Genomic DNA, 27,443 nt, shown 5'->3' on the forward strand with positions numbered 1-27,443 from the left:
TTTACTGATGGAGTATAAAATTAAAAAAAAAACCTGGAGATGACTAGTTTAAAAGAAAACAATACGTAAATATATACATAGTAAACAACAATATTTAGTTATGCATCCCCTATATTTATTAGCTTTTAGAGACAATGGTGATTTATTTCTATACAGATTGCATTAGGATATAATACATAGTTTTGAAAAGACATTGGTTTCTGGTGGTGAAGAATCTTCTGGTAGCTTCAGGATTCCATCCAGCATTTTTAAGTTTGGTAAACAGGAGAACACTCTAAAGCAAAAGTTAAAAAAAGAAAAAGTAACTGTAGTGAACAAAAGCATTGTATTTTACTTACTCTCTTTATAAATAGGTGGACTTTGCCTATTGTTACAAGAAAGATGAGTGGCTATCATTTTATTTTATTTTTTTTAATCTTTGCAATAGGGTTCTAATAAAATACTATTTATGTGCATTGAGCTGATCACCCTGCCATGGCTTGCCCTGTCAGGGAGCTACTATATAGTTCTGCTGATTGTAAATATAGATCAGAGAAGTAGGACTGCATACAGTCTGTTTTTATAAGAGAATTTAAGTTCAGTTTCTACAAAGTTCTATAAAGGAAAAAAAGAGAGAATTTAGCCAACTCACCGTGAAAGAAAGAATAAGATTATGAGATATGTACACAATATAAAGTTAAAGGTTTTCAAAAATGGAAAAAGTAAAGAAAGCGCATATTGTTTACTGCTAATTAAGGAAGAATTCTCTCTGTGAGGTATAAGAAAGAGGGTGGGGAATAATCTTATGCTGCATGATTTTCTCATGATAGAGAGCATTTTTGAAGCTCACATTCTGGAAGGTGTAATTTACCCCCTCCACGTTCATGAAAGGGTCCTACACGGCAGCCTCATTAAACAGTAGTCAAATACCTAGCAGTATTACAGAGCACTTGAAAGTTTCAAGTGGACAGCTTCTCTAGATCTGGGAATTCTGTGGGCTCAGACGGGAGGAAACGCAAGGCACTGGAATTTGCCCGAGGCAAAAGACACTGAAGCCTACCAGCAGACCTGCCATGTCCACTAATGGTGGCTTTGACCTCCTTGGGATGCTGTCATTGGCTTCATGATTTTCTTAGCACTAAATGCTTCCAGCACCTTATCTTACTTAATTCTCACACCAGTTCTGTTAGGTTGGTTTTTATCCCGCCCCCCCCCACTTTAAGTCACTTATCCAAGATCATAAAGCCTGCAGGTGACAAAGCAAAGATAAAAATCTAAGTCTTCTGGCTCTAATGTTTAGACTTAGCTGACAGGACACCCTAACCACTACTTCCTTTCAAAAAGTCGAACTATGGTGAACTAAGATCGCATGGTCTTCTGAAGAATAGTAGAAGCGTTTTCCTGGGACACCCAGGAAATGGGGCTACCTTCCACCTACTGGGACTTACACTATGAGCTTTACTACTATGAGCTGTATCAGTTAAGTTTTTCTCTTTTGAACTGTGCTCTCTTCCTTTTTGGAGGATCTGAAACAAAGGAGGAAGGGAAAGATAGTCACAATCTAGGTGACAGTGATCAAGAAAATCTTATACTTAAATCATTCTCATCATGTTGTAAAGAGTCACTGAAGGTCTGGTCCAAATCTTGACACAGAGATACCCAAAGACAAAATGAATGCTGTTAAAATCCTCAAAGGGTGAATTCGGGGCTAGGTGTAGCCCAAATTTGGATGAACTTGGGACTTCAGTTTAGTTCCTCAGCAGAAGTGGATACTTAAATCCTTTCCTCATACTTTACAATGTCTGCATCCTTCTGTTTCAGGTAACCCTGTACCACTCGAGTCAATACAACCTGGCTTTTTATAGCTTGAATGCCAGTCTATATCCACCTTGGACTCAATCCAATAGAGTTAATGTTAGAAAAGAGAAGAACCTCATTATATCTCTCATTCTCACATAACTCTATACCACATCATAAATAGTGAAGACAGATTCATAGTGAGACCTCAGGGCATATCAGATTTCAGACACTTAATCTTAATTCTCTTGTTGTAAGGCATCCTTTGAAGGGAGGCAAGTGACTAAAATGGGATCAAAATAAAACCCGACATATAAATTAACAAAACTAAAAGTTAATACTAATAAATTGTCTTTATGACTAAAAATGTGCCTTTTTTGGAATGCTGTTGAAATATCCAGTTAAATCTCCTCGGACTGGAGGAAATATAATTTTAAACTTCAAAATGTTATGATGGTTAAATATGAGTTCAATTTTAAAGCGACTGTGCTGCTAGTTTTCACTTATGTAAAAGCAATTTGAGAATTTATTATCTCAGAACACGAATTTTGCCTTTGGTCTATAGTCATGGGAAAGACAATGGCAATAATGAGATTTATGTAGGAACAACAGAGATTAGAATTTTTATTTTGACAGTTTTTGGTTGTACATCAGGGGTTGACAAGTCTAATGTTAGGCGTCTGGAATATTGTTGTCATCATGGTAAAATAGTTTCAGAAAGGAAGGTAGTGAGAACTATGTCTCTTATCAACGTTGAATGTAGATGAAGGAAGTAATCATATACCAGGTATGGATCTAGAGGTGATCTAATCCTTTGTATGACAGATTCAAACTGAGAAATAAGTTGACTTGTTATTTGGGGGCAAATACAGGTTCTAGAACTCAGTCACTTATTATTTTAAGTTTCTACAAGTGCTTTTGGGAATTAGCTGGGGAGAAATAGGTGGGCATAGAATTTTCTGCATACTCCAAGGTGTAGATTGCATTATTATCATTAGGACTGTTCCAGTAGTGACAAAGAACTAAAATGGTTTATTCTTCACAGGTTTTCAGGGACTTTCAACCACTAGGGTAGATTGATTCAGTTATTTCTTTGTATTCACTTAATGGTGCCTCTGTGGCCCAAAGGAGTGAAAATAAAACCAGAGAATAAAAAATTTATAAAATTATCACATGGGCCTCTATTGGATTCTATATGTAGAAATGTTTTAAAAGACATAATACCTTTTAAACATTAGATAGAAAATGCATAGGATATGAAAGTCTAAAATGAAGCATCTTTGTGTATGTAAAGGCACATTACAAGAGAAACCTAAACGTTTAAAGCAATCGTAAATTAACTGAGAGAAGAGTGTATTAAAGATTTCTTTTTTTTTCAAGTTCAGTTTAAAGTTCTTTAAGTGAGCTCAGAAGTATGAAACCTTCAACTCTTAGTAGATATGATATTTGCCAAGGGAATTGAAGCTATAGGGGAACAGCTGTTAAAAGTGTAACATTCAATAAAGAACATAGATGACAAAAATGTTTGGGTCCTTACTGTTTCCGGTAATTTTGGTGAAACTCACAAGCGTTCCTCTTGAGCGTAAGGGATTCTAGTGGAGTGCACTGTAAACTGGAGAAGCCAGTCAGAGACTCAATGTGGTTTTCAGCCAAGGCTAAGTGCCCTATCTGGGGTATCTTTGGCAATTGTTTGAAAGATGTGAGATGATTTTGGTTCATATTTAAAACTCTGCGTCTGGATAAAAAATATAAACACTTGTCATTTGTCTCCCAAAGAGGATGGTTAACTACCAAATCCAGTGTAGGACTAGCATGCCTTACCTAGACCATAACCCCTCAAGGGCATGGCAGTGATGCTTTCTATACATGTGGTTTATAAGAGAAGAGAAATATTTATATTAAAATGTTCAGAGAAAATAAGTAGAACATATGAGACAGTACATTTGCTAACTGCAGGAATCTTTTCTTTTCCAATGTAGACACCTAGTACTTGGCCTAACATTTGGTCCATGGTGGATTCACATTATGTCCCCAATGAAGGAGCGAATGACTGCATATAATCTCAGTGATATAGTTGTGCACACAGATCCATAATATCTTGTGAAGGGTATTGCCTCCAAGTACTGAGACTATAGTTGGCTTTTCTATTTCCACTTTCTCATACTGAAAATCTATATTGAAAAAAATAGCATTTTAAATAATAAAAAACACTTTTATACAAAAAAGAAAATTAAAAGTTATCCTTAGGAGAGGAAATGTGTATTAGGCATTTAAGGTGACTATTTTTTCCTAACATATGATGCTTCTCAGTATTTTTGTCTTAATTGTATAAGACCATGCAAATAGAAGAAATAATTCAAAAGCTGTCACTGACACCTTGCCTTAACGAAAATTTCCTTGATGCACAAATTGGTATTTAATACCATGAGGAAAGCACAGGGAACTTACTTATGGGCCCTGCACCCCATAAGACCACTTAGTAATAATTATGGCTAATGGTAAAGATGATGCGAAACAGAGAGAGCACTTCCACACAATGGTGTTAGAAAAATCCAGTTTGAACACCTCCATCCAGATTTCATAGTAGTTTTTTCCACATCTATTCTTTTCATTTCCTTGTTTCCTTCCTCTCCCTCTTCATATGGATATTTCACACAGTCCTTATCGTACATTTGATAATAGTGGTTTTTACTCATTCCCAGGTTACACTTAATCTTTAGGAGCACTTTAGTACTATGACAATTTGTAATTAAAAACCCAGCCCAAGCAGTTCCGGTCTCTCTGCCCTTCTTTCTGTCCTCCTGTGAAATCTTTTCTTGTCTGCTGGTCATTCTCACCTTTTTTTAAATTTGCTTATTAAAATTCAAATTAGTTAACATACAATTTAGTATTGGTATCAAGGGTAGAACCCATTGATTCGTCACTACAAACAACACCCAGTGCTCTTCTCAACTAGCATGCCCCTTAATGGCCTTCACCACACACAAGAATAAATTCAAAATGGATGAAACACCCAAATGTGAGACAGGAAGCCATCAAAATCCTAGAGGAGAAAACAGGCAGCAACCTCTTTGACCTCAGCCGTAGCAACTTCTTACTAGACATATCTTTGGAGGCAGGGGTAATAAAAGCAAAAATGAGCTACTGGGATCTCACTTCCAACATATATCCCTCCTAGGCTCTCAGATTCACCCCATCACAGATCTCCAGTTAGCAGGATGTTAGGAAGCAGAACAGAAAATCCACTGGGGTGTTTTCCTTGGGCAGAAGGAAGGAGGCTATGAATATATATGCATCAACTTTTTTCTCCTTTGACACACTGATTTGGCAGTTATAAAATTTGAATTGCAATTACATAATTTTATATTATATATCCAATTTCTTTTTTTTAATGTTTATTTTTGAGAGGCAGAGTATTTTGCAAGGGAAGGACAGAGAGGGAGACACAGAATCTGAGGTAGGCTCCTGGCTCTGAGCTATCAGAACAGAGCCCAACACAGGGCTTGAACCCATGAACTGTGAGATCATGACCTGGCCAAAGTCAGATGCTTAACTGACTGAGCCTTACGTATCCTATTTCTAATGAAAGAAAAGCCAAAAGAATACATCTAGAGAACACTAAAGCTGGGTCAAGTCTTTTCTTTAGTGATTGTGGTTTCTCTCTCTCTCTCTCTCTCTCTCTCTCTCTCTCTTCATGTAAGATAGCAAAGATTTGGATGTTTATTGATCTGGATCAAGTCAAGCTCAAATACTCCAACTATCTTCCAGTTCAATGTTCCTAAAGTATGCCATGTGATTATTAAAACGTTTTTTGTTGTATGTGCATTTAAATACATACTTAAAAAAATAATGTATCACTGTTGTATCCCTAGAAGAGAGTCTGGCAAAAAACAAACACAAAAACAGAATAAATCAATATCAACTGCCATTGAGTTTTTATTTATAGTAGTGATATTGTTTCTTTTGAGAATTTTTATTTGTATATTTTAAAATTTATTTGTTAAAAAAATAAGTAAAATAAAATGCTATGCAAATCTGCCTTAAGTTTCCATGGAGCTTTAGACATCATTAACAATACCCCAGGCAGCTTGCATATTCTGACCCTTCTTCCATTTCCACCTGTTTCCCTCTCCTGTGTGGCTCTGATGGTCTTTTTTGTTGCCCTGACTCAGTCTATGCTCAGGGATATATCTTAACCTGCTCTAGGATTTACGCTTCTTTCCTGTGGCTGCCCGATTTCCTTTATCTCCTACTTTTCTCCTAAAGACCTCTGTCTGCTCCTTGGATTGCTACCAAAGCTCACGCCACCTACCCTTTGTACCTGGTGAAGCTGACAGCAGCTCTGTACAGTCCTGGGCAAAAAGGCAGATTATCTTTAATATCAGGAGTTCGGGGTCCTTGGAAGACTGAAGAGTCTGCATATTTTTAAAAACTTTTAGTTTGTTTCTGTCACTATTCTGATTGGTTACTCTCACCCTTCCTTTAGAATATGACCTTGAAGCCAAGATTCTTGTCAACCATCTGTAGAGTCTTTCCTCATAGGTGCTCAACAAATCTGACTAACTAAAAATTTCTATCTTACAACAATAACATTTATATAATGTAATTGCATCTCCAGTGTACCATATAAGGATTATGGCAAACTTTTCTGCCAATGTGATTCTATGATTGCAAATTACTCCTCTAAAAATTGGTGATAATACTAATTTAGAAAAGAATAGATTTGGGGACACCTGGGTGGCTCAGTTGGCTAAGTGTCCAACTTTGGCTCAGGTCATGATCTCATGGCTCATGGGTTCAAGGACCGCATCAGTATCTGTGCTAATAGCTCAGAGCCTGGAGCCTGCTTCAGATTCTATGTCTCTCTTCCTTTCTGCCCTCCCCTGCTCATGCCTTCCCCTCTTTCTCTCTAAAGAATAAGTAAACATTAAAAAATTAAAAAAAAAAAAAAAGAATAGATTTTTTCCTCTGAAGTGTAATAGTTTGATATATAAATTTCCCTTTTTGCCTTGTCCAGGCATCATTCAGCACTATCATCTTTAAGACCTGACCATATGTCCACAGTATGTGCAGACAATAGTCACATATGCCCACCTAACAAAGATTTGACTTTAACTTAGTAACTAGACATGCTAATGAGCAGGTACCTTGGCAATCTTATGACACTTAAATCCACCAGTGAATTATCCACTAACCAAAGGGTTTCAACTCGAATTAGTCTTCTGAGAATCCTCTTAAAATTTGCAACTTGATAAGGGTCCCCCAAATCTTGAAATGAAAGGTTCAAATTCTAAAGGGAAAAATAAATAAAAAGACAAAAGAAGTTCTTTGTCAACTTTTAAACATAGTTATTAATTAAAAATGCATATGTTATTTAAACCAGTAGTTTTTATTGTTTTTGTGTGTGTCCTCTAAAACACTCACACATCCAATCACTCACAATTACCTTGCAGAGATTTATTCTCTAGGTAGAGGGAGGTAAAGATCCTGACCTGATCCTAATTAGAATTATGCACAAATTCACTAGGGGTCAAGAGTGGAAAAGATAAAATTCGTTTTGGAATCACCAATTTAAATGACTAGTTATCATTTATCCTCCTTGGAAATACTCAGAAATCATGTTTACAACGATTTCAAAGTAAGATACCATCATTCAAAAGATGAAAGCTATGATTTTCTTTTAAAGTAGTTAGAAATACATACCTAATGATGACTTAGCATATTTCACAGATAATGGATACTTTATGTTTGGTTTTAATATCAGTCAACTTCGAATTACAGAAAATTAAAATCACTTTTGGTAGTTTTACAAGACCATTGCTCTTGTAAACTCTATTCCTAGAAGTTAACTTATTTTTTTTGTTTCCACAATTTTACCATCAAGTTCTGTCGGTAAAATTATTGAATAAAACGTTAATCCCCTTTTTAAAAAATCTGAAGCAAAATAATTTAGTATTTTAAAGAAATATAGATACCTCTATCTTTAAAAAGATCATTAAAGTCTTGATATTTTTAGGCATTAAACATTATAAACTTTGACACTTTAAGTTCCATTTTCCAAAAGTATAAGAAGCCTTAATTCCAAAATAAAACTTAAGAAATGATAAAAGATTATATCTATCATCTTATTTGAATGACTCCTCCTCAGAGAGGTTTTTTGGGACCACTTTGTCCTAATTAAGTTTTCTATGTCAGTTGAGTTTCTTTAGCCGTTCTCTTACAGTACAATTATCTCAAGGCCAATTAAATTTTCTATGATCATTTATTATGAGGTCTCCATAGGCCTTTGCAATATATCCATGGTTTAAATCGCAGCTATAAAGAATGAATCTGTAGAAGCAGCTAGGTGGCTCAGTTGGTTAAGTGTCCGACTTCAGCTCAGGTCATGATCTCATGGTTTGTGAGTTTGAGCCCTGCATCAGGCTCTGTGCTGACAGCTCAGAGCCTGGAGCCTGCTTCAGATTTTGTGTCTCCCTCTTTCTCTGTTCCTCTCCTGCTTGCACTCTGTCTCTCAAAAATGAACATTTTAAAAAATATTTAAAAAGAAAAAAGGACTGCATATATACACTGAGATGATTACCTCTAAAGATAGTTCTTGGAGTAGAGGTCAAAGTTTCATGTGTATTCATTGAATTTTTTAATAAGTAGGCATATGGTTTAAATTTTTAAGAGTAGAATGTATCTATCCATTATATATGAAAACTTTACTTTTAAAAAGAAAAGAAAGCACTGTGCAGGGAAACAATTTTCTATTTTTATATCTCCCACCACCAAGATATGTAACCTTTGGCAAATCAATTCTCTTTTTGGACTCCCCTCTCCTTTTTGTAAGGAAGGGGTTTAGACCAGACCATCTACAAAGCTCCTTCCCACCTCCTAGTTCATAATTCTGTAACATAAATGGTCAATCTGTGAAACAAAAGAGGCATCAAAAGGCCCCACTGAGCAGGTTTTTTACTCAGTCATATTTCTGGAAGACCTAAATTTTTCATGTACAATTTGGTCACTCTAAAAAACAAAAATACTGGCATCCTGCTCTGTTGGAAAATTGATTTACTCTTTCATTGCTACCAACACATCCTTCCCATTTGCACCTTTCCTCCCTAACATGACTTGTTCCAGGTGAAATTAGAGGCTTGAAGAATCGAGGCCTCATAGCTTTGTAGTACCCAGTATGACAGATTGTAGGCACCGTTTTCAATGCTGGTGGCTCTATCAGTTGGGTCATATTCAGCACCAAGAAATCACAGCTCCTATTTTTCACTGACACAAAGCTTTATTTGTTTCAGGATAGTTGTGTTCAGACCAGACTGGCTCTCTAGCTGATCAAAGTTTTTGGTGCAATGCACTGTTCAAGGGACTCCAGATGGCATCATAAACTCATTGATAAGGAATGTTGTCCAACCCTTTGATATTTATTATTATCAAAAGGAACAATTTCATTCTCAAGTGTGTTAAACTTTTCCAAAATTTAGCAATATTAGGATAAGACGCAGGTTAGAAAATAAGTAACATGTCATGATGATGAAGAGATGAACAAAGAGATAGAGGAGCCCAAACACCACTAATTTTAAAGAAAACTCCAAAGAAGTGCTGAAAGTTATTTTTTAATGTTTATTTTTGAGGCAGAAAGAGACAGAGTGTGAGTAGAGAAGAGGCAGAGAGAGAGGGAACAGAGAATCTGAAGCAGCTCCTGTCTCTGAGTTGTCAGCACAGAGCCCTATGCAGGGTTGGAACCCACGAACTGTGAGATCATGACCTGAGCCAAAGTCGGATGCCCAGCCGACTGAGCCACCGAGGCACTAAGATGCCCCTAGAAATGCTGAAAGTTTAGATATTTATGGTGACAATTGCCCTTAAAATGGGGGGGGGGGCAGGGGTCAATAACATAATCAGTGGGAAAAAGGGACATTTTCTGTCTTGAAAGCTCTCACCGTGCAGTTCTCCCAATTTTCTTGTAGCCATGTTTCCCATTTGTTTTTTTCAAGCACTCTTTTCTGAGGGGCCAAGGCACACTCCTCCTGTCTCAAGAGCAACTCTTCTGTGGAGGGTCCTGGGGAAAAATCACAAGGTGAGATCTTGGAGATAGGTTTAGGGCAGCAGGACCGACATCTTCACTTGATATTTATGGGATTTTTTTTGTTTTTGTTTTTGTGGTTTTGTTTTGTTTTTGTTTTTGAGAGAAAGAAAAAGAAAGGGGCAGAGAGAGAGAGAAAGAGAGAGAACCCCAAACAGGCTCCTCACTGTCAGTGCAGAGCTTGATGCAGGGCTCAAACTCATGAACCATAAGTTCATGGCCTGAGCTGAAACCAAGAGGTGCTTAACCCACTGAGCCATCCAGGTCATTTGGCCAGTTTTTTTTTTAACTCCCACTCAATATCAGGATTAAGAAAAATATAAGTTGACCCATATTATGCTCATATAGTGTGAGCAGTCAAAAAAGGAGTTAACTTTTAACCCTACTTAAATTATGTCTAGTGTACATAAGAAAATCACCAGTAGAGTGACTTTAGTCTTCCTAAATTTTCTTTTTGGGGATATGAAGTCACTTGTGACTTTCCTTCTCTTTTGTCTCTCAACTCAGTTAGCCACTTATTTCTATTACCTTTCCCCTTGATAATCTGTCTCCTTCCTATTCAACGTTTAGACCCTCATATCTCCTCCCTGACCTATAAATACTTTCTTGTGGATCTCCTTATTTGCCATCTTCTCTCCTATATAATAATATCAATCTCCTAATATAAATGATAGACATGGCCATCTAGCCTTCCAAAAACACAGCTTTTACCACACTCGCATGTTCAGACATTCCAGAATTTTCTTACTGCCTACCAATTAGAGATGGAAAATCCCAGCTTGTCAAGCAAGGTTTTCCACAATCTTTTTTATTAAAATATTTTAACATTTATTCATTTTTTAGAGAGAGAGAGAGACAAAGCACGAGTAGGGGAGAAGCATAGAGAGAAGGAGACAGAATCTGAAACAGGCTCCAGGCTCTGAGCTGTCAGTACAAAGCCTGACACAGGGCTTGAACCTATGAACTGTGAGATCATGACCTGAGCCGAAGTTGCTCAACTGACTGAGCCACCCAGGCACCCCAAATTTTTCCATGATCTTATCTCAATCTCCATTTCCAAACTCATTTCCCACTATTTCCCAGCTTTGTTGTCCTCCAAATCGGAGTTGAACAAAATTTCCATGATTAGGGAAAGGACATCCTGTTTCCAGTCTGCGATTGGGTGCTAGGTGATTGTATGTCTCCAGATGACTAATTTTGATTTTCTGACCTTCAGTTTCCTATGTCAGCAAAAACACAGGAAATACTAGAATCAAGGGCCCAGCATGAATTGAATATGATGGGAAGTTATGTTTGATTGATATTCATACCACTTTATAAAAATACCGATTTCCAATTCCATTAAAATGTATTTCTTTATTAAAAAGTATAACTCTATTGTGTTACCCAGGAAAACTGCAGTCTGTTATGGTATTAACTGGGCCCCTGACAGCAATCCTAAGCTCAGTGATATCAAATCCCTCCCACTCCACAGTATGTTTCTATGAGTCCTACCTGAGACCATTCGTACACACTTCCCCCACGCCATTTTTCCGGAATGTGTGATTCTTATTTCACAGGTGAAAAGAAAGAGATATACTCAAGAAAGAGGTTACTAAAGTCATCAGGAACAAACTTTGCTTTTGTGGCAGTTTTGTCTAGACTTTGCTGGGAGATAATGAGCATTTGTGAAGGATTTATGGAAGGCAGTAAGAGAGTCCACTATTTCATTATTTTGACAAAAATATCACTTCTTTCATCAGGCACAGGGGGGGAGCTTAGGTGCAACCTGACCTTTCAGGTATTTCTCTCATAATGAACTGTACTGTTGCCACCCAGGAAATCACATAACCCTGAAGTATCCCAACCAAGTTACAAACAAAATATCCTTGTGTTAAATTTTTTTCTTCATTGATTAGGCTGATTGGAATTAAGAGCAATAGAACTGGAAAAACTGGACAATCACCTAATTGGGCAGACCTTGGGTTCTATTGTCTTTAATACACCCACCCCTGAACTTGGTAGCTTGCTTTGTGCAAGAGGTACCCCCAGAGTTATTAAACTCTGCCCTATGTTGTTTGTTTGAGTTCTATTGATCTTCTGCTCTTTCAATTATTTTTTTTAAAACAGCTTTCAAAGATCTCTTTGAAGTTGGAAGCCAAAGGTTGCTTTCACTGTGAGGAATTCTATTAAATTGGATTCTTTCTTTTTAAAACTCAGACTTGGTTGGTAATTGAAGATATATCTTAGCAGTGGAGAACTACAGTCTGGAATATCTGACATCCCTGGAATGTTGGCGTTCACCTGCTATCTCTGAGTGGGTTCTTTGTCGCCTCACTGGATTTGTAACATAGCAGCAGTGACTGAATTGACTTGCCAAGGGATTTTCAAATAGAAGGCATCCATCATTTGAAAGAATTCTGCCAACAATTGGCTCTTTTACTTCATTTAATTGAGAGGACTTAAGTCCGTCTTAATCTGGCCATCAAAACTCTGGGAAATTGCTGTTAATCACATGTAAGATAACCTTTCTTTTCTTAAGAACTCTTCCTGGATGTACAATTGGGGCAACTGAGATGAACTGAAGTAGTTTTGACAGGTGTTTCAGAATCTAATCTAGAAGGAGGGTAATTGTTACTAAAATGCTTTTGAAAAGCACTTCTCTATTTCATATATGCACACACCAAACTTTCAATGAAAAAGGGACATCCGTTTTCTTCACGATTTGAGGTGATGAGATTTTCCTGTTTTCAATCCCCTAGATCATGCTCCATTCCTTTTACAACTAGTCACTTGCGAGAGACTGGGTGTTGTTAATGGTCTATGGAAGGAAAATGTGCCTTATCTCTACAGAGCGATGATTCCTCTGCATGAATGGCCACTGTGGTTAGTTTTGTTGACTGATGACCTTAACAAATGACCTGGTGCTTAAATCAGGAAAGGAGGGAGACCATACTGCTCCCTTTACACAAACTCATTTTCAGTTTACTCCTACATTTGATTCCCCTGTCATCTTTCCGTGTCTTCAGTTCAGCAGTTATTTCTAAACCTCAACTCTCCATCCATGCTCAGAATACAATTTTTTTGCCTCGCTGTGGCATAATCATCAACCACCACCACCACTACTAACACATACACACACACACACACACACACACACACACACACATGCACGTGCATGCCAGCACCCTTACTGTATCAATCTTTTCACTGTGTATTCAAATTTCTTCCCTCCAAACTTCCTAAACTAGTGTTTTCACAGTATGGCCCTCTGATCATCTGTAAGATCTGTAAAATTTCCTGATAATTTTACAAAATCAGGTTCCTGGGCCCCACTTCCTACTAACCACATCATATGCTTTGAGAGTCAGGCCTGGAAAAGTGCTTTTTCCACAGGCCTCCAGGTAATCTGTCTAAGAACCAGCTGAAGCCTGCCCACTTTGGACCCTGGTAAGACCTCTCTTCCTTTTACTAATGGACTCCTTATTCACATGACACATATGGTCTCTACTTCCTTTGGTCTCCTCCTTTCCTAATCCCCTATAATTTCTTGCTCTTCAAAAAGGATTCTCTCTCACGTCCCTACAGGACAACTTGAGTTTACTTCTAGTAGTACTATTAATATTTTAAAAATAGGAGTCAGTGCTTTGCCACAGAGTTGACAGAATTGAAACATAAGAACATATTTTACTCAAAGTTTCAGAAAATGATGCTATTTTAGTCTACCTTTGTCAACTGAGTTTGAGTAAAAGAAGAAAGGCATTGTTTGGTAAAGTAATGCCATTGAGAGAGAAATGAGGAGGCTAATATACCTAAAGCAACTTCTTCTAAAGCAATATTACAATTGTACAGTATACAAATAACTGTAAGTTTGTAAATAGCCAGATATTTGATATTTTATAATGACTAAATACTCACTGCAGCCAAAATTATGTTTAATACTATTTCATCAGCTTATGGGATATGCAAAAGAAGCATGGGAAATGCATGGTGCCTATCCTTACATAATATAGAATCCATTGAAAACTATAAAACTTCGAGGTGCCTGGGAGGCTCAGTCGGTTAGGCATCAGACTTCAGCTCAGGTCATGATCTCACTATTTATGAGTTCAATCCCTGCGTCAGGCTCTGTGCTGACAGCTTGAAGCCAGGAGCCTGCTTTGGATTCTGTGTCTCCCTCTCTCTCTGCCCCTCCCCTACTTGCGCTCTGTGTGTCTTTCTCTCTCAAAAATAAGTAAACATTAAAAAATTTTTTAAAAAGAAAGTTATAAAAATTTAACATTGTATATATTAGGAGCTACAGATAACAATTCTTCATACTGTCATACTCGTGTGCATGTAAAATCTGACAGAATGAAAAGGAATAATAAAACACTGGTTTATTCTACCAAACTTAACGTGCTTGGTGAAGATATAAAATGAAACTATCTGGTTTATTTAGATCCTGTTTGATGTTTTAAAAACCAGTGATCGAATTAAATCAGGTAAAAGTGATTCTTCAAAGTGAGAATGTCATTCATGATCACTAAATATTGTAAATAAACTAAAATTCCAACAAAGATCATCGGTTAAATATATATAATAATATCCATATAATGGAAATATATGCAGCCTTTAAAAAACATGTTTTGGGTAATATTTAATAACATGGAAGAAATGTTTCCAATAATGAGATAAGTAAACAAAACTCAAGATACAAACTTTTTGTATAATTCCATGAAGAAGTATGTGTAAATACTTTTCAAAAACAGACAAAATAGAAATAAAAATCACAGTGGTTATTTGTGTATTGTTGAATTATAAGTTCTTTTTGATCTTTCTATTTTCCAGTATTTAATACTGAACATTTATTATTTATATTACCAGATATGTGAATGTGCTTTAATGTGGCTTCACCAACTATATTAATAATTCTATGGTTTTGAAGAAAAATTTTTTCTACCTCCTAGTAACATATTTGTTTCCCCAAGTAATGTTTTTAATCTACAAATAAAATAGATTCAGAGCACATACACAAAGGACACTTGCATTTGTTCTTTACCTTCTCTCACTCTTGGGCAACGCAGCTGACTTCCTTGAATGTCATGTTGTTCTACCTTGTGCCAAGTGAGGAACTTAAAAGAGTCTGATGGAAGCTTTAAAATAAGAAGAAAAATAGCATCTTGCAATATGCAATTCATTTACTTTTATATAAGAAAGAAATGCAAATCATTGCCAAACATTCAGCCAAAATGAACTCCAAATACCTAAAGGTATCCTTACAGAAGTCATTTTAGTTCATTCTGAATTATGTGTTCATCTACAAATTAGCGTCTCCAACATCTGAAGGTGATTTGCATTTGGTGGTAAATGACAACAGTAATACATGCATATACCCAGTTATGAACCTGCTTTACACCACCTCTGGTATATCACTCTTTAATATTTACTGAATGTATATTAGGGAATACAGATAACAATTCTTTCTGCAATCACACTAGTACACTTACAAAATTTGATAGGATGTAAAGGAATAATCAAATATTGGTTTATTTTACCAAATTGGAAATGCTCAGCAAAAAAATAAAATGAAACAATCTTGTTTATTTAGATTGAGAAATCTCGTTCCATTTTTCATTTCATAACAGTGCTAATTGTTAGAGGCTCTTTATTATATGGGTCCCCAAGCATCTAACTTGCTCCAATTGTAAAAGTTCTGGCTTTTGAGACTCCACAGAACCCACACGTGACTGCTATTTTAAGGGTTTTATAATGATTGTCATCTTCCTTCTAAGTCATACAATTATTACTCACAGATCATGGCTTACAAATTATTAACTATCCAGGAAGAACATGTGATTCTCCTTGGGAAGAGTTGTAATTTATTGACATTGTTCCTAAAATGTGTATAGCCAGTATTGAAGGAAATATTTCAGGTCTGGTCAATCTTCCTTGTTCTGGACCGTATATTACTGACCAGAATAAGTGCCATGATCATATTTGGGGCAATTTTATATTGTTTACCATCATGGAGGTTGTATATCAAAATTCCTTGCATCTTAGATAGTATATTATAGTTTCAAGGTTAACACAAATGAAAAGGCATATGACATGGAAAAGAGTGTTCTGTTAAATACACACACCATGCATTGATTCTTCTGTGAGCAGTGTTGTACACATAAACAACCCCAGAATATATGATATAAAGAAATGTCATTAGAATATTTGGAACAACTGCTTTCATCTCACAGAGAATCATTTCCCATAGCTTATGTTTTGCTTGAGCTGTAAATTTGTGTGACTAATACTAACATAAAAAATAAATTTCCACCACTGAGAAGGCTTATAAGGCTATGGATGGAACTAAGTTAAGCGTCTCCCTTGCTACAGGACTCCATAGAGCCATTATATGCTAATACACACCACGAGTCCATCCTCACAAAGTGTCCCCCGGGCTTTAAATCATAGAAACTTTTATTCTTGAAGCAGCACGTGGGTCTCATGCATCTTGTGAAGAATTTGGAACAGGCTGACTTAAAATGAATCGGTAAGAGGTGGCTTTTTGATAACCATATAGCTTTGACTTCTTTATTGTCAGTGTTTACTCACTGAATGACCACAGCTGTTCCAGTAAACATCTCCAGATCTTCATTTAAAAGTAGAGTATCAAAAGCTCTTTACCTGGTTGATAGCAAAAAGCTAAAAAACTAATGAATGCTTGAGCAATTCTTTGAGATAATCCGGGGGTTTGCTAACATGCTTTTAAGGAATTCACTCATTCTTTGGAAACATTATTTAAAAAAACAAGAAACACATTTTAGATTATTGACGAGTGTGATCCCAGGACTATTCTTGGTTGTTGAGTTCACACGTTTATGGAAGCTTCTTTCCTAACTTCCAATGTGCTTTGGAATGTTTTTTATTGCTTCTATCATAGAATAAAAATGTATTAGAAGTTAAATTCCCTGGAGCTACCACACCCTGTTGTCTTTTTGTACTATTTCCTGATGATCTTATTAGAAAGAAAAGACCCTAAGCTAAAGCTTTATTTGAGAAGAAAGTTTCCATTTTTCATCTGACATCTAATTTTTTACAAAACGCGGTTTGGTTTTTTTAAAGGAGTTCTATGATTGAGTTTTGGGATGTCTGATATTATAGGAAAATGAACTATTACTTTTTTTGTTTATATTTATGTGAGGTTGTCAGTGTGCTGCAGGTGTGTGACTGTTGCTTCTTCTTAAAGGAATAATGAATACTTATATCTCGCCTCTTTGTTCTTCCTTTCTTAATTCTGATGAACCAAGTGATTAATCCACAGGTTCAATAAATTTTTCCAAAGTTGGTTTGCTTCATTTCATTTCACTCATTTATTCAAAAATATATACTGTACCCTGCTATGTGTCAGGCACTGGAGATGTAAAGTTAAATAAAATAGGGCATTTGTGCTTGAAAACCTTATTTCCTATCATTGGAGAGGCAGATATTTGAGCAACCCATCTTGATCCAGTGGGCTAGGTGGAACAATTATAAATGAAGGAAAGGAGGGAAAAGCACCTAGGATTCCACTGAGATGGCTGAGGGAGAAGTCTTGGAAGTGGTGAGTTTGGCAGGAAAACATTTTATCTTGAGGACAAAGGACATCAGAAAGAAAGGAGAAAAATCTTTGACTAGAGACAGAATTTTAACTCAGCAGGGCAAAGGAAGGGATGCCGATTCTGGTTTTGTGGTCACTGCCTTTTCTATTCATCTCCAGTTTGCCTTCCTTCCTCCACTCCAGCTTCTTTCCGTTTCCCCTCTAAACTGGGACTGAAGGTATCAGCATTTCATTCTTTCCCAACTATAAGAGTCGATTTAAGAAGTTGATACACTTACTTAAAAATAAGTGTATTTTTACAGAGGCCTCTTACAGAGGCCAACTAATCTTTGACAAAACAGGAAAGAATATCCAATGGAGGGGCACTGGGGTGGCTCAGTTGGTTAAGCGACCAACGTTAGCTCAGGTCATGATCTCACATTTGTGGGTTCAAGCCTCACATCAGGCTCTGTGCTGACAGCTCAGAGCCTGGAGCCTGCTTCAGATTCTGTGTCTCCCTCTCTCTCTGTCCTTCCCCTATTCATGCTCTGTCTTTCAGCAATAAATAAATGTTTAAAAAAATTTTTTTAATCCAGTGGAAATAAGACAGTCTCCTCAGCAAATGGTGCTGGGGGAACTAAAAAGCAAAATGCAGAATGAACCTGTACCACTTTCTTACACCAAATACAAAAATAAACTAAAAATGGATGAAAGACCTAAATGCAAGACGTGAACCCATCAAAATCCTAGAGAAGAAAGCAGGCAACAACCTCTTTCACTTCAGCAACAGCAACTTCTTACTCCACATGTCTCCAGAGGCAAGGGAAACCAAAAGCAAAAATGAACTGAGACCTCATTAAGATAAAAAGCTTCTGCATGGCAAAGGAAACAATCAGAAAACCTAAAAGGCGGCCCACAGAATGAAAGAAGATATGTGCAAATGACCTATCAGATAAAGGGTTATATCCAAAATCTGTAAAGAACTTATTAAAGTCAACACCCAAAAAACAAATAATCCAGTGAAGAAATGAGCAGAAGACATGAACATACATTTTTCCAAAGAAGACATCCAGAAGACTAACAGACACATGAAAAGATGCTTAACATCACTCATCATCAGAGAAATACAAATCAAGACCATGGTGAGATGTTACCTCACACCAGTCAGAATGGGTAAAATTAACAACTCAGGCAATGAGTGTTGGTGAGGATGCAGTGACAGAGTAATATATATATGTGTGTGTGTGTGTGTGTGTGTGTGTGTGTGTATATATGTATATATATACATACATAATAGAATATTATTTGTCAAACAAAAAGAATGAAATCTTTCCATTTGCAACATTGTGGATGGAACTAGAATGTATTCTGCTAAGTGAAATAAGTCAGTCAGAGGAAGACAAATACCACATGATTTCACACATATGTGAATTTAAGATACAAAACAAATGAACATAAGGGAAGGGAAGTAAAAATAATATAAAAATAGAGAGGGAGACAAGCCATAAGAGACTCTTAAATACAGAGAACAAACTAAAGGTTGCTGGAGGGGTGTTGGGTAGGGATATGTACATTAAGGAGGGCACCTGTTGAATGAGCACTGGGTGTTATATGTTAAGTGATGAATCACTCAATTCTACTCCTGAAGTCATTATTACACTATATGTTAACTAACTTGGATTTAAATTTTAAAGTTCAGTGTAAGATAAAGTACATTTATAAACTTTGCATTAGGTAAAGAGCAAATTAAAAGTGGACGCCCGGGTGGTTCAGTCAGGTAAGCGTCCAACTTCGGCTCAGGTCATGATCTCATGGTTCGTGGGTTCGAGCCCCGCGTCAGGCTCTGTGCTGACAGCTCAGAGCCTGGAGCCTGTCTTCAGATCCTGTGACTCCTTCTCTCTCTGACCCTCCCCTGCTCACGCTGTCTCTCTCTCTCTCTCTCTCTCTCTCTCTCTCTCTCTCTCTCTCTCTCTCTCTCTCCCTCCCAAAAATAAATAAAAGAGCAAATTAAAAGTATTTACCAGAGATGCTATTCCAGAATCCGAACGTGGCTGAAACCGTCTGTTTCTGGAAGGGGCTGACCAAGTATGTGACTCACTCAGATCGGAGCAATATGATGAATCAGATGCACAAATTTGACTGCTTGTGTTTCTACCTGAGGAGCTGAGCCGAAGACAATACTTAAAGTGTTTGTGTACCTCTTTTAAAATCTTTAAATGTATATTCCTTTGTATACAGCAGCCATATCAACAAATTACAAGCACCAACCTTTCCATTGAGAGGATAAATGAGATCCTAGAAATCTTTGTAGGTCTCAGAAGAACTTTGATGTCTTGTCATAGTCCTAATGTCACATTTCTTATTTCTCACTTGAGGCAAATTCTCCCCAAAGATAAGAGGGTCTGCGTAGACTGCATGTCTTAGAAAAGTAAATCTCATGGTACACACAGAAGCACATACATCTTTACAAGATCTGAATTAGGAGGCCCACCCTCATATTGAGACATCATTCCCAGTAGAGCTACAGTGACCGATTTGCACAAACAAGCGTCCTTAAACTTGGGTTTCCCCATTATGCTGGCTTGAACTTTCCCTGAAATTTCCCCCAACCCTCTTATACTTCTACAGATCGGTGGCAAACAAATTAAAAAGTCAGGTTCTTTAATCAGTTTTACTCACTTTGAAATACTCCTCGACCATTTTGCTTAACAACAGTCCAGTGCTCTCTGTCTCCCCACTTTTACACCCCTGAGATAGAAAACGGCCTTTCTGCTCTCCTAGAGTAATTCTCTGGTTGATTACTCATTGCTTTTCCTACACTTTTCCTATCTCTTCAGTAACAGTTGCAAGTTTCTTTTTCTGTAATTGGTGTTGTACATTATTTTAAGCCAATTTGAAAGTAATATCTAAATATGCTTTTTCATGTTAAGTAAAACCAGATGTATCTCTCTTTCTTTCTGGCCTCTTTTTACTCTTGATAGATCATTTTTCAGGCTCCAAGGATCTTAAGAGACAACCTTCTATATTTTATGGCACAATTATGCCTTGGTAGCAATTTTGCTTACCAGAAACTACACATCTCTTGTATATGAGGTTGCTGTCATAAAGTACAATTTAATGTGTCTTTTATTTTCCATGTATGAACTGAGCTAGTGCACTAGAAAAGCATAGCAACTACATCATATTCCAAAAATAGCATCACTGTGTCATTAAAAAATAAAACAATTGTACCCTGTTATCAAAGAGAAAATTATTCCTCCGTCTGCAACTAAGTAATAAATCAAGAATTTTGTCTTAATTATGTGAAAAAGTCAGAAATGTGTGTCTCTCATATCATTCCCACTTGAGCAATTCATTAATAGTTTGGATATTGTTTCTTGAAATTCCAAGTGTCTCCTGCCTTTGAAGCAAATGAACAGACATTGGAAGAGTAACAGCAAGTTGTGTGAAATTTATTAATCCTGAGGCAGGAAAATCCCGTGATTGATAACTGGAGTTTTGGCCAAGAACTAGGGAGAGGAAAACTGGGAGAAAATGGAATAATATATTGGGATGAACAGAAAGCTTAGCTGACTTTTTTGGTTCATTTGTCTTTATTAAAATATTCTCGCTATTTTCTGCCAAAATGAAGTCAGGAAACTGGGATAATGAACTTAGCTGAATCTTTCATCAGTGATTGTTGCCGTGTTACTCTACACTCCACTGACGGTTACACAGTGGTAAGAAAAAATCTGGAGGTCATCTTCTCTCTTGTTCATTAATCTGAAGTATGAGAAATGGTCAAGGTTTACTTACACAATTTCTCCAAAGAAGCCACAGTGGGAAAAAAGAAAGTTACACAATTAAAAGATCTGACAAGAGAGGTTTAGTTGATTAAGGTTTTACTCTACCTTGTACAGAGCTACAAATTAAGTATAATCATTTCAATGTGAGATTCAGTTTAAAAATAATGTAAAATCATCTCATCATCTTCGTTTACTTGAGATGATTTGGGGATTTAAACTAGAAGTTCTCTTTATGCCGGTATCCTGATTGCTACCAGACATTTAGTAATAGTAGAAGGCAATTAAAGCTGGTAACACAAATAAATAGGCTGCTAACATCCCTAAACACTCACTCCCTCTTTCTCTCTCTCTCTCTCTCTCTCTCTCTCTCTCTCTGTATCTTCCTCTCCCCTCCCTACCCCAGAATAAACTGAAGTATGGTCAAGAGTTTCATCTAAGGACAGGTTATCTGAGAAGATTTTAACCAATAGATGACTAGTCTGATTGCTTTTCAGCATGAAATCTTTCCTTAGGTTTCAAAGTCAAGTTTCTGTCTGTCACATTCTCATATGGCTCCTGGCCACCACAGCAGGGGGCAGTGTCTGAAGGACCCTGTGCTGGAATCTTGTGGTAGAAACCATAAGAGCACTCTCAAAATCTTCTTTGTTCTGGTACTTCTGTCTGGAATTTCAAATAAAATTTTTCTTTGGTCTGCTTTTTTGGGAGAAATCTCAGCAATAAGATAACTTCTGAATCTTTGGTTTAAAAAGGAAAAAATAGGGCATCTTTTAGGTTATATAACTAAACTTCATCTGCAACTGTTTTTTTTTTTTTAAGTTGATTTACTTAGTTTGAGGCCGAGAGAGCAAGGAAGGGGCAGAGAGAGAGAAAGAGTGAGACAGAATCCCAAGCAGGCTCCCCAAACGCGGAGCTGGACATGGGGCTGGAACTCACGAGATGTGAGATCTTCTTGACCTGAGCTGAAGTCAGTGGCTTAACTGACTGAGCCACCCAGGCGCCCCCATCGGTGGCTGTTGTAATGTGTACATCACTGAAGCCAGTGCTGCAAGACCTGTAAGCCCTAGGAATCTGAGGAACAGAGAGCCAGGCCACTTAGCATCTCTAGCAGTCAGTTCCTTATCTTTAATATTCAGAAGACAATGTAGACTCTGACCAATAGGGTTTTTTGTTTGTTTTGTAATGTCATTGCCATGAGGACGACTACTATTACAAATATTATATATAATATATATACAAATATATTATATTACAAATATAATATAATTTGGTAATGGATAGTTAGTAAGCACTTGCTATGTACTGGCCACTGTGCCAAGGGCTCTTCATGAATTAACTCATGTAAGGATCACAGTCACCAAAGAAAGTGGTGATTATTTTGTTTGTAATATTATAACACAATAAACATTATTATTTATAGATGAGGAAACTGAGGCACAGAGAGGTGGTATAACTTGCCCAAGGCATGTTAAGAAATGACCAAGTGTTTTTAACCACTATGATTTGAATTAGCTTTACAGAGGCCACTATGATTCTTTAAATAACTGTAAAGCTGTACCATTATTAGGATGCCGTTGTTATGAAGGAAAATCATTAATACTGATTTTTTAATTCCAATCGCTCCACTTAACTACACATAAATAATAGCACTAGTAAATAGAACATGTAAATCTGAGCAGCTATTCTTTACGGAAAACAAAAGTTAAGTCTTGAGTAGTAGAAATTATGAGAACCCCATTCCAGATAACATCAAGCCTTTTTTTAAAACCCTCTCCTATCTCCCCTCCGCGAAAGAAAATAAAACCAGACACATGCAGTTTAGTTGGTATATTGGTTTACTCATTTTTAATCTTTCTGCCTGCAGTGAACAAACAGTTATCATAAATTACAAATCTAAACCCTTATGAAAGAGAAATTAATTTTATTAATGTTCCAATATAAAGCTGCCATGGAGAAGGTGCCATGGCTAAAACTGCACAGCATTTGTCAGCAGTGATTTATAGTGTCTTTAAAATAGGTGGCGTTATCTGAATTGGCCATCTATTCTTAGTTTTAAAAAGTGTAGAATGGCCAACAAGAAGGAATCAGGTGAGCTGAGACTGCTGGATAAAAGGCAACAATAATGTAACTTATCAATTCATGAGCACCTTTCATCAGAAGATTGCAGCGTCCTTTTACAGTCACGAATTTATAAGCCGCATAAATTGTCGGCTGCAGTGGGTGCTATCTGTTTAATTAAAATGTCAAGTTGGTGATTGCGTAACTTTGTAAGGCAAGTGAAGGGGGAAATGGCAGACGGCCTGATTTCTGGGGAGAAGCTGAACTCCTGAGTTGAAAGAGGTATTTGGGCACCATCATATAAAAGGCCAGGGGACTCTTTTTTAGAAACCTACGGCTGTCAAATTGTATATATATGACTCAATTTCTAAACATCCCATTTATAGTCACTGCTGTATCATGAGAACTTTGTATTTAGGAAGGAAGGAAAGAAGCTTAGTCTGATTTTTCAGTTAGCCAAGGTCACTTTTCCCAAATCCTCAACCTCGCTCTTTCTCTCCCAAAAGTATTAAGTTAGGTTCTCAAATCTTGTGGGATCTTGCTAAAACCAGGTACTTTTGAAGTAAGACCTAGAAGAAAATTGCCATGGGCTCCGGAGCATTAATTTTGGATGAAAGGAGATATTATTCTAGTCTTTCTTATGTCTTTGACCTTTCTTTATTTTTATTTTCTTTTTTTTTAAATCCAGACTCCCTGTGCTCTCTGTGCCTGCATTTTATTCACTTGTAATATGACAATGATTGTGCATCTCTAAATAGTAGAGATAATTATGAGATAATAGAAATACTCTGAATGGATTTCTTATAAAATCAGTAAGAAATCTGATATTATATGTGTTCATTTCTAAAATGGCAAATTGGGTATACCAGGTTTTTAAATTTCTGATGGCTCTAAATGAAGTTCCTGAAACCAAACCCATTAATTGAGTAAATAATAATATGCTAATAAAATGTAGAGGGGGAAACTTTTTCCTTCCTCTCTTCTAGGTTTGTTGGCTTGTCTAATAGTTAAGTTGATGTAAGATAGATTAACAGGAGAAAAAGATTCAATTTCATTCATTCAAAAATTTGACCACATTAGGCATCTGGATAACTTCCAGACTAAGAAATAATTTTTTTTTTTTGTAGGCTCCACGCCCAACATGGGGCTTGAACTCATAACACTGAGAGTAAGAGTTGTATGCTGTACCGACTGAGCCAGCCAGGTGCTGCAGAAATAATAAAGTTTTGAAGAAATGACAAGTGAAAGAACTTTGAGCTTGGGGTAGCATATATTTGTTTATACAGGCTTCTAAGTCCTAAACGTCCTGTCTCTGGTGATAACAATGCCTTCTACTTCAGAGTGTCTTTTTTGTACGGGCTATATCTTAACTAACTTCATTCAGTGTAATCATTATGCCAAAGTAGCATATTTTGGGTGCCATATTCTTTTCCCTCTGAGTAGTGTTCCAAAAGAAGTAAGTGTTTTACAGATATTCCAAAGTATGTCAGTACCTACAACCTGGGATTTTAACAAATATATCTTAAATTACTTAGATTGTTAATTTTAAAACCATGTAACAATATATTTTGAGAAAAGCACAACCACAATTGTTATTTTTCTTCTGTCTGAATGAGATTTAAATTTTATGTGAACTTGTGTTCTTTAAATTTTTCATTTTTTATTCATTTTTTGAGAGTGTGCATGCCAGCTCAAGTGGAAGAGAGGGGTGGAGGGAGAGGGAGGGAGAGAGCATTAAGCAGGCTCCATACTCAGTTCAGCACAGAGCCTGAAGCAAGAACTCCATCTCACAACCATGAGATCATGACCTGGGCCAAAATCAAGAGTTGGACACTTAACCTACTGAACCATCCAGGTGCCCCTAAATTTTGTGTTTTTATACAAGATGCATTTGCATCCTGTTCTTCAGCCCTGTGAGCATTCTTATAAGTACAAATAGGCCCCCAAATTAAGGTACAACAAAAGTAAAAGAACAAACATCTATCAAACTTTTCCAGACGGAAAGCTTATAAACTTCAATAACCAGCAGTGGGTTCACTGACATTTAGAGAAGCATAGATATATTTCAATGCCAGAAGCATTGAAGAGAGTTTGAAATACCATGATGTTCCTTCTACGAGAGGGTATTTAGAAGTTTTTAGAATTTTATTGTGACCATGTATATAGCTACTACTTACAAGGTTTTCAATGCTTCAGGGATGTTTTACTACTCTATATGCTATTACAGCAGAAAGTTCAACCACCTACAACACTACAAGAGAGAAGAATATAAACACTATAGGTTAATAAGTGATTGAAGTGGATTCTGTGAAAAGGGATAAAACTATAAAATCGCAAATGAAACTGACTATAAGAGGAAGGTAGTATGAATAAAACTCTTGTTTCATGATGTGCAGAAATGTGGTTGAATGAATACTAGCACCCAAAAAGTTTTTTTCTTGTTTTTTCTTCCCTCTGTCCCTCCCATTACCCCTCCGTTCCTTCGTTGCTTCCTTGCTTCCTACTTCCTTCAAAATTTAAAGACTACAGTTTAACTTGTAGGCTGGGTATCACTTCATCACTTTTTATACTGTTTCAAAAATAATTCTTTACATATTTACTCATTTAAAAATAACATTGATTGGGGAACCTGGGTGGCTCAGTCGGTTAAGCATCCAGCTTCATTCAGCTCAGGTCATGATCTCACAGTTTGTGGGTTCGAGCCCTGCGTTGGGCTCTGTGCTGACAGCTAGCTCAGAGCCTGGAGCCTTCTTCGGATTCTGTATCTCCCTTTCTCTGTGATCCTCCCCTGCTCGCACTGTCTCTCTCTGTCTCTCAAAAATAAATAAAAACATTAAAAAATTAAAAAAAATAAAAACAACATTGATCATAAATACCAGTTCATACCAGGTTCACAAAGAAATCTCTGGTATTGTGTATTAAAGGTTGCTAGCAAGAGAGGAAACATAAAGTATATAATTCCTCACAGAACTTCTTACCCACTTAAAAACCATTGTTTCACATGCCCATTTCTCCAAATTATGACACAGTTTTTAACACGAAAATCAGCATCAAGTCACTGTTTGAAATATACACAGCTTGTTAAGAAAAGCAGCACTTTGATAAGGGAGCTGTTTCAGTCTCTAAACCCTGAATCTAAGCAAGATTCCTCTTTCAGCTACAGGCAGTAAATGGAAGCTATCAATAAATTTCACACACTCGTATGAAACCACAATGTTTATAATCCCGAAAACTGAAGGTGCAAATGTCATTTTTTGAAAGATGAGAGCCAAGTTACACACCAATATAAAGACAAATAAGTTCAAGAAGCTTGCAAACCCAGTAATTGTATATTTTCTAATAATTGGCATCGTTTGAAAAACATTTATGACACAAGTGTGAAATTTAAAAGTGAGGAGGGGCGCCTGGGTGGCTCAGTCGGCAGAGCCTCTGGCTCTTGATTTTGGCTCAGGTCATGATCCCAGGGTCATGGGAATTAAGCCTCACATTGGCTCTGCACTGAGTGTGGAGCCTGCTTGGGATTCTTTCCCCCTCTGCCCCTCACCCCTGCTCTCATGCTTTCTCTCTCTCATTCTCTAAAAAAATTTTTTTAAATTATAAATTTAAATAAAATTCAGTCAGGAAACAAGGATTGGATTTTGGCCTCTTAATCTGATCTTTGGCTCTGTTGAGATGGTAAAAGTTCTGTTTTCTCCATTTAAACTTAATAGATATTAACTAATAACTAATAGATGTTAACTAATAGCTATATCCTTTTTTTTTCCTCCCATCTATCTTTCTACTGAAATTCACACATGGTCTCCCAAAGAGCCCATGTCTCTATAGACATACAATTGCTAAAACAGTAAGGCCACCTCTCTCGGTTACAATGATCAAATGAATTGTATTTGTAACCAGCTGCATCGGTGGGTGTTCGGAGAGAGGGTGGTGATACAGTTTGCTTCTCTCTCAAAGCAGCCATCGTCAGTAATACGGGTTGCATGACTTTATATTTTTAAATGAAATTTCATCCAGTAACCCTATCTGTGTTTGTTTTCTCTCAAGTAATGACTAAAGTTACTTTTAACATTTCGTTTCTCTTACCTTCCCGACATGTCTTGCTGGTGCATAAAGTTCCTCTGGGCTCATAAAGCTATTTTTCCAAAGACCTTTTTCATTGTGTTCCCAGGAGGGGATATGAGAGCTGTCCACCAAGAATCTGCTGCCTCTTTTGGGGGTC

At 36.9% G+C, this 27,443-nt stretch overlaps 1 protein-coding gene across 4 annotated transcripts; it reads right to left on the reverse strand.

Moving 5' to 3' along the window:
* Positions 1-93: 93 nt before the first annotated feature.
* Positions 94-27,443, reverse strand: LOC115292750. 4 transcript variants are annotated; one of them, XM_029940781.1, is made up of 8 exons: positions 27,308-27,443; positions 19,406-19,547; positions 14,874-14,967; positions 9,711-9,829; positions 6,924-7,066; positions 3,314-3,511; positions 1,428-1,505; positions 189-274 (listed from the first exon to the last, which is right to left on the reverse strand). In XM_029940781.1, exons 1-7 carry the CDS (start codon positions 27,331-27,333, stop codon positions 1,460-1,462), a joined length of 768 nt encoding a protein of 255 aa, XP_029796641.1. In that variant the 5' UTR covers positions 27,334-27,443; the 3' UTR covers positions 189-274; positions 1,428-1,459. The 4 variants fall into 4 exon arrangements, with proteins under 4 accessions (XP_029796639.1, XP_029796642.1, XP_029796641.1 ...); XM_029940779.1 differs by lacking the exon at positions 1,428-1,505 and having other exon boundaries at positions 94-274; XM_029940783.1 differs by lacking the exon at positions 3,314-3,511.

The sequence above is a fragment of the Suricata suricatta genome, chromosome 5 (assembly GCF_006229205.1).
Source record: "Suricata suricatta isolate VVHF042 chromosome 5, meerkat_22Aug2017_6uvM2_HiC, whole genome shotgun sequence".
NCBI classification, from domain to species: Eukaryota; Metazoa; Chordata; class Mammalia; order Carnivora; family Herpestidae; genus Suricata; species Suricata suricatta.